Source organism: Rhinolophus ferrumequinum, chromosome 9 (assembly GCF_004115265.2).
Source record: "Rhinolophus ferrumequinum isolate MPI-CBG mRhiFer1 chromosome 9, mRhiFer1_v1.p, whole genome shotgun sequence".
Taxonomy (NCBI): domain Eukaryota; kingdom Metazoa; phylum Chordata; class Mammalia; order Chiroptera; family Rhinolophidae; genus Rhinolophus; species Rhinolophus ferrumequinum.
The window spans coordinates 37005684-37021550 of record NC_046292.1 but is presented as its reverse complement, the minus strand read 5'-3'; the positions used below and the strand labels follow the sequence as shown (position 1 = coordinate 37021550).

General features: G+C 34.5%; 1 protein-coding gene across 2 annotated transcripts in view; it reads left to right on the top strand.

The window, feature by feature from the left end:
* Positions 1-15867, top strand: part of NRDC (nardilysin convertase) — a 67872-nt gene that overhangs the window by 41552 nt on the left and 10453 nt on the right. For both annotated transcript variants that reach the window (XM_033114972.1, XM_033114971.1), the window contains exons 9-20: positions 360-433; positions 1797-1866; positions 4514-4591; positions 5712-5832; positions 5911-5969; positions 6227-6281; positions 8632-8736; positions 10260-10383; positions 10942-11028; positions 11882-12001; positions 13081-13132; positions 14052-14202. In XM_033114972.1, the coding sequence (XP_032970863.1) occupies positions 360-433; positions 1797-1866; positions 4514-4591; positions 5712-5832; positions 5911-5969; positions 6227-6281; positions 8632-8736; positions 10260-10383; positions 10942-11028; positions 11882-12001; positions 13081-13132; positions 14052-14202 (1096 nt within the window). The remainder of the gene's footprint in view (positions 1-359; positions 434-1796; positions 1867-4513; positions 4592-5711; positions 5833-5910; positions 5970-6226; positions 6282-8631; positions 8737-10259; positions 10384-10941; positions 11029-11881; positions 12002-13080; positions 13133-14051; positions 14203-15867) is intronic.

The window sequence follows — 15867 nt, the reverse complement described above, 5'->3', positions numbered from 1 at the left end:
TAAAAAAATTGTGTCTAGTATAAGTTTTTTCCCCAAATGGCTTTGTATAGGAGGAGAACTGAAGTTGAATGTGTTGATAGAAACAGAAAATATTGGGAGGGGAAGTCCCTTTAATTGTTTTATATCTCTTGTGAGTTTTAAAGATGTTTGAGTTACTGGGAGTGAGGTTAAGAATAGGTTGTGTAGTTCAGGAGTTTGTGGCTTTGTTGCCATCTGCTCACTTGTATTTAGAATGATATTCAGCCAGGAGTATATAGAATAGATTATAAATACCTATCAGTTAGGTATAGGTATCCCTAAAGATACTGCTTATAAAGGCTTTTGCCAATTGAATTTTAATGTATTTGTTTTATTTTCAGTGGGTTACCCAAACCAAACTTTGGCCATTTAACGGATCCATTTGACACACCAGCATTTAACAAACTTTATAGAGGTTCGTGAACCAAAGGTTTAAAACTGTTTGAAATAACTTTAGCGCATTCTCTAACACTTAATTGAGGCTGCCAATTTTCTTTGAAAATGAGAACACAACAGAAAGTTCAGCTGGGTTGGAAAAGGGAGTAGATGGGCGGTGGAAGTCCAGTTAGCCACTAACTAGCAGAAGATTGATTGGTCTGCTGCTACTTGAGTCTGTTTCATGCTTTCTCCCTGTATTCCCCTTGTTCCCTTTTGTTCTTTGGTTTTTTGTTTGTTTCTTTCTTTCCTGTTTCATTTTATCTATATTCTGCTCTTTTTTTTGCCTTAAAAAAAACAAAACAGAAAAATAGAGGAGGGGAAAACACTTTGGAAATTGTTTCCTTTTACCTATATTATAAAAACAATTTTGTTAAGTGAAGAAAAATTTAAAGTGTAAAGCAATTGGGCAGGTGCAAATCACCCCTAAATCTTACCATCTAGAGAAGTCATTTTGTTGAATTTCCTTTTGAGTTTCTCTAGGTATATTTTCTTAATATAGTTGAGAGTCTAAAGATATATACATGTCTATCTTTTGGTTTTTCGTTTAATATTATACTACATTTGTAATAACTTCCCAATGAATCATCACATGGTTATTTGCCCATATTGAATTTTGCAGAAACATTCTTAATTCACCATTTCTCTTTCTTTGCTTTTTATCATGGCAGGTTTTTTTCTCTTTCTCCTAATTGCCTAAGTATTCCTTCCTCCTTCTCCTTCACCCCATTTCCAGTCTCTTTCCTCTTCCCTCCCTCTGATAAATAATTTTTGTCACACCCATTGTCTGCGGCTGGTTCCATTCTACCTAAGCTGACTCTCCTAGAGACAGCTTATTTTCAGGTGTATTTTTTCTGGCTTTAGATTTTCTTTCCTTAGAATCATAAAATAATAGCACTGGGAAAAAATCTTAGAGCAACTTTAGCCTAATGCACTCACCATGCCATAAGAAAACAAATTCAGAAAGATTTAAATGCAAGTGATTTTTCTCAAGGTCATATAGCATACATATAGCAAGAGAGTGGTAGGGCTGATTTCATCGATGGGTCTCCTGACTTCTAGTCCTATATCCTTTCTTGCAAGAAGAGATCCATCCTCAGGAGCATTTAATATTTTGATAGTTCTTTTATCTATGCTTTCTCTACCTGTGAATCGAAATTGAAATTTACAAAAATTGCACTGTTCAAATTGGAAAATTGGCAACTTAAAATAATAATTGCATTGTATTTAACCTTCCCCTGTTTTTTGGAGGATGAAATGTATTGAATTAAAAAAAAAATTCATGTAACATAGTAAAAGTTATGGAGAAACTCATATCTATTCTTCTGAAAAATATTTTTTAGTTGTTCCAATCAGAAAAATTCATGCTCTGACCATCACATGGGCACTTCCCCCTCAACAGCAACATTACAGGTAAGAGTTCAAGGGCAAGTTTATTCCATTAGTTACTGAGAGTCATATTTTTAAAGCATATTAAATGGTTTAAATTTGGGGGTTCTAGATTTATACACACACAGGTAATGTGGTAAACTGGGACCTCACTGCTCCTGGATATTTCAAGCCTTGCTATATATTTTAAGGTCTTCTTGGGTATAAAAAGTAGAGCTTTCTTCTAACTAGTTGCCTGTTCTGAGTCTTTGAAATTAAGTATCTTAGTGTGAATACTAACTTTTGTAATTATTTTCTTTAGTATTTTGAGTACAAAATATATTTGCCTATGATGTATTTGCCAGTGGTGACCATTTAGTTTCGTCTTGTCAAAAGTAAAGTTAAATAATTTTGAGCCTGGAATACGACTACAGCATAAACCTCAAGGACTTACTCTTATGAGTTGGGAATGAGTTAGGGAAGATTTTTACAAATTAGGAAAACATTTAAACTTATTTATATTATTATCTTATTTGAGCAGTATAGCATGGGCCAAGACATTCTTTAAAGATATGGATCAATTAGTGCCTACCAATGCTTTTCTAATTAGAAACAAATGATAATAAACTGATAAAAATTTAACCTATTTTTTAAAACTATTACTAACGAAACAAAACCATGAGGACAGACATACAAGCAGAAGGAAAAAAAGTAATGTGTATTGCTTAAGCTCAATAAAAAATGCTTTTTAGAAAAAGTGTATATTACAATATTCAAACAAGTCCCATAAGGTTAATAACAGTATGCCGACTGTGAGAAAGCAGAGAACATGTATTGTCTACTTGCTTTTGGTGCAAGGATAATATACGAAAAAGTAATATACATTGATTGTGTAGTTATGTTAGAGTGTCCCCAAAAGTGTTAAAATTAAAATATGCATATTTAAAAGCTTAATTGTTTTAAATGTTTACATAATTTATTTTAAATTATGAAAACAATACATGCTTGTAAGATATTAAAATAGGGCAAAAGGAGAAGTACAAATTGGCAGTTACAAAATAGTCATGGAGATGTTAAATACAGCATAGGGAATATAGTCAATAATATAATAACTATGTATGGTGTCAGGAAGATACTAGACTTATCAGGGGGATCACTTTGTAAGTTATATAAATGTCTAACCACTATGCTGTACATCTGAAATTAATATAATATTGAATGTCAACTGTAATTGAAAAAAAAATAGGACAAAAGAATATTAAGCAAAAAGTAAAGTTCTGCTTCTCCTTTTCTTGGTCTCTGTCCTCAAAGATATGCCAAATATTAATAGTTTCATATCCTTCAGGTATTAAAATAATGAACATAAAAAATGTCTTACTTGTGGAAATGGAATTATATATACCTTCCCTTTTTTGGCATTTCCTATTTTCTTAATTAGCAAAGCCTGTTTACCCTCTGATTGATTACTAAGGTAGTTCATTGTAAGAATCTTGAAAATTGCTGAAAAGTAGAAAAAATTCATCCATGATTTTGTTTTCCAAATACTGTTAACATTTCTATATGTTTCCATCCAGTTATTTTATTTTATGGACTATTTGTTTTAACGTGATGTTCATCATGAGTTATTTTGCATCCCCAAACATTTGTATTTCCAGTAAATTAGCTTTTGGGGGAGCTTTTTTTATACAAAGAATCAAGTGTTTATCCCTCCAAGGTATCAAATACAGTACAGTTGGCTTTGTTCAGATGCGAATGTTGTATAATCAGCTGGGTTCAATCTTGAACTGATTTGCTCCCCTACATCAGTGTTACTACAGATGTAATTCAAATTCATATTTTAAACAATGATGTGTGGGCTTTGGGGATTGTTTAACATAGATGAAATCATAATATTTTATCTTGACTTTAAGAGTTTACTGAATATACTTCTGTGAACTAATTTTAAAATTTAAGAATGTTAAAATTTCCTAACTCAATTCTTCTATATATTTTTGTTTTGGTAAGAATACATTTGTGAAATTACAGTAGAAGCCAGTGGGAAAAGACAATTTGAATAGAATATATACAACTACTCAGGCTATTAAAGTTATTATTATATAATAAAGCATTTTACACCTGTTACACATTTTCATAAAAACCCTATGAGTAAGTAGTTAGGTAAGTGAAGAGAAAAAGAAAAACATAGAGAGGCTAAGCTTCTTGGTCAAGATCATGCATTTAGTTAAAGGAAAAACTAAAACTACATGTTAGATTTTCTGATCCTTAAAGCAGCACGTTTCAGTTTACCACACAGCCTGAATGGAATACGGAAGCTGTTACAAAGACAGAGTGATTCATATTGCATTAGGCTCTAAAATTGTCAGGAATCTATATTATTTCCATTTTGAGTAAAACAAAAATGAAAGATTTTACCATGTAAAGAAGTAAGTTTTGTGTCCAAGAGAAAAAGTAGTAGTCTTAAATTTTGGAATGATTGTTGTACTCATTCAGTGATTTCATATGAAGAAGTTGAATTTTACTGTGTTTTCTTTTATCTAGATACCAAATTAGTTATAATTTTGTCTAGTAGAATTTATGTGAGAATACGTTTATAATCATATTCTCAAATATCGTAGTCTTAGCAGTACGATTTTTCTGGTGTATTTTAATACCTTAATTTTTAAAATTTCTGATCTTAACATTTTTTTAAAAGGGTGAAGCCACTTCATTATATCTCTTGGCTGGTTGGACATGAAGGCAAAGGCAGCATTCTTTCTTACCTTAGAAAAAAGCAAGTATTAATAAAATGTAGCAATCTCTCAAAAACAAGACAATAAGTGTTATATAACCCATTCTTTTCTCTTTTTGCTTTATCTGCCAGGAATCCTAGAATCAAATCTAATGCTTAATTCAAGTCACTTTAATAACCTAGATTATTTTAATGGATATATTTTATTTGGTATTTCCTTGGGAGCACTCTGTTAGCCCTTGTTGGAAGTAGTTGTACATAAATTTAAAAAAATCATAAACTAATAAATTCCAGGATTACATAAAAGGTTAGCTCTAATGAAGAATTTAGATTTGATAGTAAAGAAATCAGTTATTTACATGCTGTGGATCTCTAAGCTTTCCCAACCCAAAAGGTAGACTTTAATCAGAACTTCATTGGGAAGATAAATTATAATAAATATGTGGGACTGAACAGTATATGCAGCCATGTTAGCAGAACGTTTCCTAATACAGTTAGGCACTTGTTTAAGTTGTCTCACCAAACAATAGAAGTATTGCTTTAGATTCAGGACCAACACATTCAAGTAATTCCTTGTTTGATTTCTCTATACACTAATTCAAGAATGGAAAGTTAGATGAGAAATTCAAATAAGTACTTTAAAACGTTAAGTGTGTACTAGAGCATTCAAAGAAAGCTGAGAGGACAGGGTTATTATAACAAGATAGTGATATTAGGTACATATATACCTTACACAATAAATGTGAACTTTTGAGATGTGCATAATTTTTCTATATTACTGAATTTTATCAGAATTTCAAACTATTCTGGCTTCCTCCCTCCTTATTTTAGGTTTTTAACATTGTGTTGTTCTCTTCAACAAAAATTACTATGGCTTTATAAAACTGTTAATGTTTTTCTATTTTGTAACATATTAGTGTTTCTATTAAACAAGTAAATATGGCTGTTATTTCCTTCTCGTGATTCCTGCAGGCACTACAATTCCTTGGGAGGCTTTATGCTTTTAAAATTTGTGTTTTTAAACTTACTGGAAAGCATATTTGCATCAAAGGCTGAACTTCCCAAATTTTACATAGAAAACCTATTTTGTTAATTTGGTGTATTTATAGACTGACTATCCATCCCAAGATATTGATTGGATTAATTTTTTTCCTCACTGTAGGTGCTGGGCTCTTGCACTATTTGGTGGAAATGGTGAGACAGGATTTGAGCAAAATTCTACTTACTCAGTGTTCAGCATTTCTATTACATTGACTGATGAGGGTTATGAACATTTCTACGAGGTAAATAATTAAAAAGGGAAGGTTTTTAAATATAGATATCACTTTATGCAAAAGTGTAATAATAAGTTTTGTTTTTAGGTGGCTCATACTGTCTTCCAGTATTTAAAAATGCTGCAGAAGCTAGGCCCAGAAAAAAGGTAATACATACTTATTAGAATTAGGCCAGGAATCAATCCTAGTATGTTTTAGCCTTTTAGCTGCTAATGGACAAGCTTTAGTCCTGCCTTGATTGTTTCTTCAGGCATTTCCTGCTTAGTTTTCTTTACTGGCTCCATATTCTTGTTCCTCTACGTGTGAATGTATGTTAAAGGTTTATGTGGCTTGTGTTTTCTTGCTGATGATGCTAATGAGAAATTTAAATATGTCTTCTGATTATAATTATCTTCTTTCACAGAATTTTTGAAGAGATTCAGAAAATTGAGGATAATGAGTTTCATTACCAAGAACAGGTACTAGAAGTCAAATTCTTTTTGAATGTTTTCTGTGACCTAGTTGAAACTGGTATGGACATTGTTCCTCTTTTTGGAATGTTTTCGAAGAGTTTTAATTCTGCCATGTGAGTCTCAAGATGGCCTTGAGTCTATCTGCAAATTAACTCTTATGTTTTTGAGTATTTATACTAACAGTGAGAGGATTAGGCAGATTGACACAGATCATATTGTGTGATAATCGTTTATATATGTAGTCATCCATCTGTCTATCCCTTTGATAAACATTCATGGAGAGCTATTGTACTTGGTAGTTTGGGAATTCAAATATTGTGAAGACATTCTACAAGATAATCTGTAGTAATTATGATATACAACATTAGTAACAATGTGCTTTGTGATTTCAAGGCAAGCAAAGCATTTGCCTTGATTGGAATAGGATCAAGGAAGGCTTCATGGATGTGGTAAATTTGAATTGAGTTCAGTACTAAAAAATGGATAAGGTTTGGATACATTCTAAGCAATGAGAAGCACATAAGTAAAGAACTATGGGGTATTGTGAAAAAATGAATGAACCTATGTGTCTGTAGCACAGAGTATATGAAAGGAAGGTATTTTATATACCTGAAAGGTAAAGAGTTTAGAGCAGGAGGGTTTTTTTAAACCCTTTTGTGCCTTGGATCCCATTGGAAATCTGTTGAATCCTGTCGACCCCTCCTCAGATTAATATTTCATCCCTCCAACTTTTTAAACTCAGAAAAATTGTCAGAGTAGTACAGTGATTACTGGTAGGTCCCTCACCTGTCTTCTCCAATTGTTAATGTTTTGCCATATTTTATTTATTCTTTCTCTATTTGTGTGTGCGTGTGCATTTTTTTCTCAAAACATTTTGAGATTTAATTATAGATATTGTACTTCCCCCCTAAATTTTTTTAGCAGTATCTGCTACAAATAAATGTATTCTCTTGCATAATCTCACTAAAAGGGTCACACTCAGGAAATTTAACATTGAAACAATACTGTTATTACACAAGTCACATATTCTGTGATTCTGTTTATATGAAATATCCAGGATAGGTAAATCCATAGGGACAGAACACAGATTTATGGTTGCCAGTGGCTGAGGGGAGGGGATGATTAGGAGCAACTGCTTAATGGGTATGGGTTTCCTTTTGGGATGATGAAAATGTTCTGGAACTAGGTAATGGTGATAGTTGCACAATTTTGGGAATATACTGAAAAACACTGAATATACTAAAAACACTTTTTTATTTTTAATTGTACACTTTAAAAGTGTGAATTTTATGGTATGTGAATTATACCTTAAAAAAAATTAAAGGGTAGCATTTGAGTGTTCTTCCTAGTACTTTCTTCATTGCTTTGGCACCAAAGATCTGCTTTTAGCCATGGTCCTTAGTGTTTTCTCACAGGAAATACTTTGAATCACTCAATTTTGTAGCAAACTGATTAGAGCAGTTAACTTATAAGTCGCTGGTAAAAATAACTGATTAAAAAATTTAGAACAGAGTAGGAGTCATTTCGAACAATAGTAGCATTTTAGTGACTAATCAGTTTATTGATTCAAGAGTTTCCTGAAGTGGAGGAAAAGAAGCTAACAATGAATCTTTTTCCTTATTCTATTTTTTTCTTATTTTTACGTGATACACCTATGGTACTCTTGTCTCGTTTCCCCTCTCTGAATGCAGTAACCTTCACTTCTTTTCTGTTTTCCATTAGATGAGAGAACAACCCATATTGTTTAGGAAAGGGGGGAGCCTGTAGTATTTCGGAAAGAGTGTTCACTACCATGTTAGGAGGCCTGAGTTCTTGTATCTACTTTGCCTGTCACTTTTGCACTGTGTGACCTTGGTCAAGTCACCTAATCAATCTGAGTATATGTCCTCATTACAAAATGTGGGAATAGAACCACTTGGTTCCACTTAGTTTAAGATTCTGTGCATCTGGGTGCTCAGTAAATACTTGAACTGATTGCTTTCCTTTGGAAAAGTATTTCCATTTCTTAGGTGAGAGAACTGTGGTCCTGCTTTCAGTTTTAAGTTGAGATGATATACTGATTAATACAACTTCTTATATCACGACTTGCATCTAATCACACATTTTGATTTCTACATGAATTTGATTCATGGTTACAAATCACTTATAGGTGATAGCGCTGTAGTGACAAAAGGATGAAGACGTCATCCTTGTGGAGCCCTTGACGTAGAAACAAGCAATTATGTCTGGTTATATCTGTTCAGAAGCTTTTGGTTCATTGTTTAAAAAAAAAAAAAGTGAAAGTATTGGTATTTTGTGGCAAATGAAGGATAACAATGAGGAGTTTCTGGTGTGAAATAATTTTACCTCTTTTCAGACAGATCCAGTGGAGTATGTGGAAAACATGTGTGAAAACATGCAGCTGTACCCACTGCAGGACTTTCTCACTGGAGATCAGCTTCTTTTTGAATATAAGCCGGAAGTAAGGAGGTTTCCGTTTCTAAAACTTACATTTGGAGAAAAAGGAGGGTGAGAAAGTGCAGAAATGTACTTAAAAACTGTGAGAATGGAGAAAGCTTGGATGTATTTTGTTAAGTGTTTTGTTTAAATAGGAGAAATATCAATGGTTGTATGGATAATTTTTCATGATTCTTCCATGATTGATTATGTTTTAATATGAGGAGAATATTAAGTCCTCAGGTACTATTCTCACCATTTGTCAAGTGTTGAAATGTCTACTTAAAGTGATTCCTAAGAATTATGTGATTCGGTTGCTAAGCATATTTAGAGAGTTGTTTAGCCTACCTTTTAATTCAGTTGGAGACTCTGCACAGTTAAATTTTAATCATTTTTGAAAAAATTTATGAGAAAAACATACAATTCCCTGAATTCAAAACGTATGACTTACAGATAATATTACATACAAATACATAGTTGGTCAGTGTCTTCCACTACTCCTGGGGAATAAGTCATTTTGCTCCAAAGAGAGTAGCAGTGCTCAACCAGGGGTGGTTTTGCCCTCTAGTGGTATTTGTCCATTCAGTTGTCACACCTGGGGGTGCTCCTGGCACCTAGCGGATAGAAGCCAGCGAGGCTGCTAAACAGCGTAATACGTGTATGCTGAAGACAGCCCCGCCCACCCCTCACCCCCACCACCCCCAAACAGTGATCTGGCCCAAGATGTTAATAGTCCCAAGGTTGAGAAACTCTGAGGGTATTCTAAAACTACTAATTTTAAAGAGGATAGGAAAAGGTAAAAGAAGCAGCAGCAACCATACATTCTTTTCATCTCCCTAGGGTGGTCCAAGAGTTTTTTTTTTCTGAACCATCATTTGTCATTTTTTTCTTGAAGAAATGGTATTTAATGGTAGTTAGGGTTTCAAACCTAACCCATACCATTTGTGTTTCGTCCTTATCATAAGTGAAGGATTATTGAAATAGGCCCTACTGGGAGCATTTGCTGATACTTGGGTATAAGGTAGTATAATGCACAGCTGTTAAGAGTATAGTCTTTGGAGTCATGTGCAAACTTGGTGAGAACTTCAGTTTTGCCAGTTGTAGCTGTGTTGCTCTGTATAGAGTACTTAGTCTTTAACCTGAGCAAATTACTTAACCTTTAACCTCTGAAGCTGAGTGTTATTTTCCATGAAATTGGTATATCTTAGGGTTTTTAGGATTAAATGAAATAACGTACTGTGTTAGACATTACTTGGCACATGGTAAAACCTTAGTGATAGCTATTTTTACTGCTAGTCCTGGTACCATGAAGGATTTGAGATGAGTACTGCTTATAGCATTATCGGGAAACATATTTCAAACAACTGGTAGATTAGTGAAGTTTTGTGAGGTAGTGTGTTCATGGACTATAGACATATTTTCATTAACGTTAAGATGCTAGGGTCTTGGGGTATCTAACATGTGGTTTTGCCTTTTTAACAGAGATGTATAGGTTAAAGTTGTTATTTTGTGTCTGTGTCTCTTTCCTAACCCCCTATTCCTTATCAGGTCATTGCTGAAGCCCTTCATCAGCTAGTTCCTCAAAAAGCAAATCTTGTTCTACTGTCTGGTGCTAATGAGGGAAAATGTGACCTCAAGGAGAAATGGTTTGGGACTCAGTATAGTATGGAAGGTAAAATATTTTTAACAATTGTCCTACATTTAGATGTATCTGACTCACCTGGGAATTTGTATTCCTTAATAATTTGTCTGATGGTTCTGGTGGGGAAAAAGTACATACATTTTTTAGAAGATTACTTTGAAATGAAAATTACTTGTAACACTTTGCAGGAAATTATTTTCTGTTGTGATTATATCTATGTTTATTAGCTAGTGAAAAATCCTGTTGTCTTGGTAGTTTGGGGGCAGTTTTGACTATGTTTTAGAAAAGTACATCTCAAACTTCAGTATGTATATATTATCACCTGGAGATCTTATTAAAATACAGATTCTGATTCAGTAGCTCTGGGGTAGGGCCCAAGATTTGCAATTCTAACAAGCTCCCAGGTGATACCAATGCTGCTGAGACCACACTTTGAGAAGTAAGAGTCTAGAATGCCTGGATGTGTCACTCAGGTTTCCTAAGAAAAGAGAATTGATTTGTGAAGACCAGTTGTTGACTGGTTTGTTATTAAGAGAATTCTGAACATTGCATTATTTGTTGGATCGGTTTGTTTTCCCTTCTCTATAGATATTGAAAACTCTTGGGCTGAACTGTGGAAGAATAATTTCAAATTAAATCCAGATCTTCATCTTCCAGCTGAAAACAAGTACATAGGTCAGTAAAATAGCAACCATTATGCATAATCCATCCATGTACTAATAAAACAAATAGCACTTGCATAGAACATTGTTTTACAGAGAACCATTTGAGTTTCCTAGTAACACTCTGGGGTGGTTATTATTACTGTTTTATTACATTTCGAGTGAGAAAACTGTGGCTCAAAACAGCAGAGCAACTTGTCCAAGTCTATTCGGTTGATAAATGGAGGAAACAGGACTTAAACATAGATCTTGGGACTGATCTTTTTGCTTTTGCTTTTGCTTCTATATCATAGCTGATCATTTCATTTAGTCTATGTAGGAATTGCTGTTGTTTTAGTGTTTTGCAAACTACAGATTGCAACCCATAAGAGCAGGGGAGTCCAAACTTTTATCAACGTTTTTTACCAAGGGCCATATGCGGTAAAATACACAAACAGCCGGGCCACTCACTCGAGGTGAAGTACGTATTGCTTCACCTGGTTTATTTAAATATACTAAATATATTTTTGGAATTTGCTGCGGGCCAATTAACAATGGATCATGGGCCACAGTTGGCCCGCGGGCTGCAGATTGGACACCCCTGCATTAGAGGATTGTAAAATAATGTTATGGGGGTTGTAAGGTCAGTGTAATGAGTTGTGAAAGCATTAAAAAAATCAATTTGAATGGAAAAATAGCAAAATGTTTCATTGCATAAAGAAAGGGTATTATTGCAAGAGCTTTTGTTCCAGATACGTATATATATGTATATCTGTCTGTCTGTCTGCTAGCTTGAAATGGAAGACATTTCATAAAATTATGAAGAACAGATTGCTGAAATCCTGTTAAAAATGCCTGAGTGAATTATTGCTCTTCTCTTTTGTTAGCCACGGACTTCCTGTTGAAGGCTTTTGATTGCCCCGAGACAGAATACCCTGTTAAAATTGTGAACACTCCACAAGGTTGCCTGTGGTATAAGAAAGACAACAAATTCAAAATCCCCAAAGGTAAAATGTCTCCTTCACTAAAAGGAGTGAAATAAATGTTACAAATCTTTCTTCACCTTGTAGCAACCTTTTCCCCTTATGTGTATCGCCTACCTCCCCTTCCCTTTCCTTTTCCATTTGAAGACCTTTTTTAGGCTTATCAGACATTCTGTGCTCCTATGCTAGCACAGAAATCCTTGTAGATACTACAGATTCCAGGAAATGAAGATGCAAGCCTACAATTTTCAGATAGTTTTCTTTCACTTAAATGAAAGCAGAGCCAGGTATTTGGCCATCTTAGGGAACAGGTAGTACTTCTGAACATTATTTTAAAAAAAGAGAGAAAAAGAGTACACTGAAGGAAAATTACTCTTAGACACAATTGCCTCGTCCAGCATTATAGGTGTGAAATATTCTCCACATAACTCCCTACCACTTTGCTTTGCAGCATAAAGGAAGCACACTATACAGTTAAGCAGACTCTAAATTCCTTATTTTCAACGTGGTGGCCCAAACTGCGTTGCTTTTTTTCCTTTGTCCTGGTGCGTAGGAGCTTAGAAGCAACATGGACTCAAAGGCTGAGTGGTTCCAGTTGCCATTTGATCCAAATCCCTAACCTCAACACAACTGTACTATGGCTCTGAGAGATTCCCGAATTTATTGGGAAGGTGTTTCCTCAATTTTTCTTGAATGACTTATAAGAGTTTCTAAAAATTTTCTTCACATTTATTCAGCTTCCTTGGAAATGTTCTGCTGTAACCTTTAGTGAGCATTGAGATTGTTCCCTTAATGTTATTGACGTGTATAGCTCTGTAAACATTTCCCTGACTGAAGCTATTGATAAATATGAGTATTCATAGGCCTGTGTGTGTATCTGTCTATATGTCTGGTCATCCCATCGATTAAAGTATGCGTTCTGTACATTATTTGGAATATAACTTTTTAAAGACCCTTAAGGATAAAAATGTAATGGGCATTTAAGGATCAGTAGTTTATTTCAGAGTTTTTAAAAAACATGATATTGAGGGTAAATAGCAGATGAATAAAATATTTGAGGCCTCTGGGCTATATGTCTTATCCATGATCTTTTTCTCTTTCAGCATATATACGTTTCCATCTGATCTCACCTTTGATACAGAAGTCTGCAGCAAAGTAAGCAATTGTCCTCTTTTCTAGAAAATACATTTTTTTTATTATTGAAAGTTATTTTGTTTCATTATTAATCATTCTATCATTGTCTCTATCAGTACTTGAGCTATGCAAATCATGATTTACATGTATTTTCTGTGCCCAACAAGTATTGGTATTGATACACTAAACATTGAAATAGAGTTGTGGCTGCTGCATCTGCAGTACCCGTTTGTAAAACTTGCTGATCATGTAGGCTAGTCATAGAATTACTGAATTGAGATAGCTCCTCAGAGATGAGTTTAGGTTAGCTTCCAGTCCCTAATGAGGACTAATGGATCTGTTGATCCTGTATTTATAGACTGCCAAAGAATCTGATTATGTATACTTTGTTCTTAGCAAATTACTTATATACTTATATAGCTAGTTCCATTATGGGAGGTCAGAAAGCCCAAAATGTGCCTGAAACAAGGAGGTGCTCGGGAAATGTTAGTGAGTTTCTTCCTTTCCTTTGCCACTTACAGTGTAGAATCCAACCTTAAAATGACAAGCAGCACTAACATTTATTAATATCCATTTTAAAAAAATGCACTTCCCTCAGAGTTTTGTCAGAAAACTTAGGCCGCAGGGATAACCTCAGAGCTTTTAGGCCACTTGTGTTTGCTGCCTTTTACACTTGGCCATTGTGCAGCATACGTGTTATCATTTTCTATGTGTGCATAACTGAAAACGATTGGGAAGCAGTGCTGAAGGTAGGAGTTCTGTAATGCCCCTGAGAAACTGAGTCCTGGGTAAGCTAAACTCAATCAGTGTATAGTTTCACATTCTCGAGGAGTGAGTTGACATCTTTCTAAAAGTGAAGTTTCTTACTCTCAATCAAAGCAAATTCATTCATGTCTATTTCTGGTCAATTAATGAGGCTGTTTGCATTTTATACTCTCAGTGTGGTCCTCTTTGATATCTTTGTCAATATCCTTACCCATAATCTTGCGGAACCAGCTTATGAAGCAGATGTGGCACAGCTGGAGTATAAGCTGGTAGCTGGAGAACACGGTTTAATTATTCGAGTAAAAGGATTCAACCACAAACTACCTGTAAGTACAAATGCTCCGTTTTCCTCACCGAGAGCTTTTAAGATTTCATATGGATGCTTGTTGCCCCTAAGAACCAAGCACAGTGGTTTTGCGTGGAGTGCTGTACATAGAAAGAAATGTTTATTAATGTGGGTTACCATGTTTTCTTGGCTGATGACAACCTTCTGACTTTGGCCACACATATGGACAACATGTATTTGTTAATTACTAGCCACGCATACAACACAGCCTGTGCTTCAGGCTTGATTTCACTTCCCTTTGCTGTCAGTTTCTCTGCAGCCAGCACTGGCATTTAGGACTAGTTTGAGCTTAATTTCAGACCATCTAGCAATAACAGATTCACCTTGCACATTGCCTGACAAGAGTAGAACTCACATGGTTGTGTCCTTTCTTCTTCATCTTACACTCAATCCCATTGTTTCAAGTATGTATCTTGTTTCTCAGTTCTAAGTCTATGAGCCTTTTAGAAACAGGGTTGTATCTTGTCAGTAGTTTATCTTTTGGTAAGGAATGTGTTCCAGTGTCGCTTTGTCAAAAACTTCATAAGCAGAGAAGAAATAATATGGAGTGCTAGCTAAAAGGGTTAGATCACTGAAGACCAGATAAAATAATATTAGGTTGGTGCAAAAGTAATGGTGCTTTAAAAGGTTAAAAATAGTTGCAAAAACCGCCATTACTTTTGCACCAACCTAATATAATGTACCCAACAACAAATTTTCTGTTTTGGTTTCTTGGATATAACATATATTAAGGTTTAGGTTCTTCATACAAGAAAAAAGTGGGAGAAAAGGACCTGGCAGAAATGAGACCTGTGCTAAGAGGTGATAGCCTCCGTATCTTAGCAAAAACTCGAGTGAAGAGTAAGTTCTCTCCTTTACATGCTCATCCCTGTCACTCTCCCCAGGGGACAAAGATCGGTCCTTAACAGGAGACACCATGGAATAATTTACTTTTGTCAACCTTCAAAGGCCTACATATAATGTAGCTTAAGATCCAAACAGATTAAAGCCTAATATAGAGGTTGTCATTTGGGAGGTATGTTTTGGAATTAGCTGGGGAGCTTTTCAAAATACAAAATAGAAAAGTATTTGAGGTTCTTTATTTTATGAAGCTTACCTCACCTTAATATTAAAACCTGAGATAGAATATAAATATATACAACTAGAGACCAGTTTTACCTGTAAAATATAGATGCAAACATTTTAAATTTGAAAATTGAATCCAAAAAGAATAATTCACCATGACTGAGTGCCAGGAATAAAAACGATTGGTATTTGGCAGTTGACGAACATAAATCATAACACAGGTCAAATGAGTAGTACTACAGACATACCATGGATATATTGCAGGCTTGGTTCCAGACCACCGCAATAAAGCAAGGATCACAATAAAGCGAACTGTAATCTTTTTGCTGGTTTCATTTGTAAAAAAAAAAAAATGCAACATCTGTAAAGTGCAGTAAAGCAAAGCTCAATAAAACAAGGTATGTCTATATGTGAATACAGTGATAAATGTCAAAAAAAAATCACTTGATAAATTCCAGTGGGCATTCCTGATAAGTTGGAATGGAGAAAAATTACTTACACACAACAAAAATCTTAATTTAAAAACAGTAACAGCAAATGTTACGTTAACTGATAAAATGCTGAACATTAAAAGCAGAAA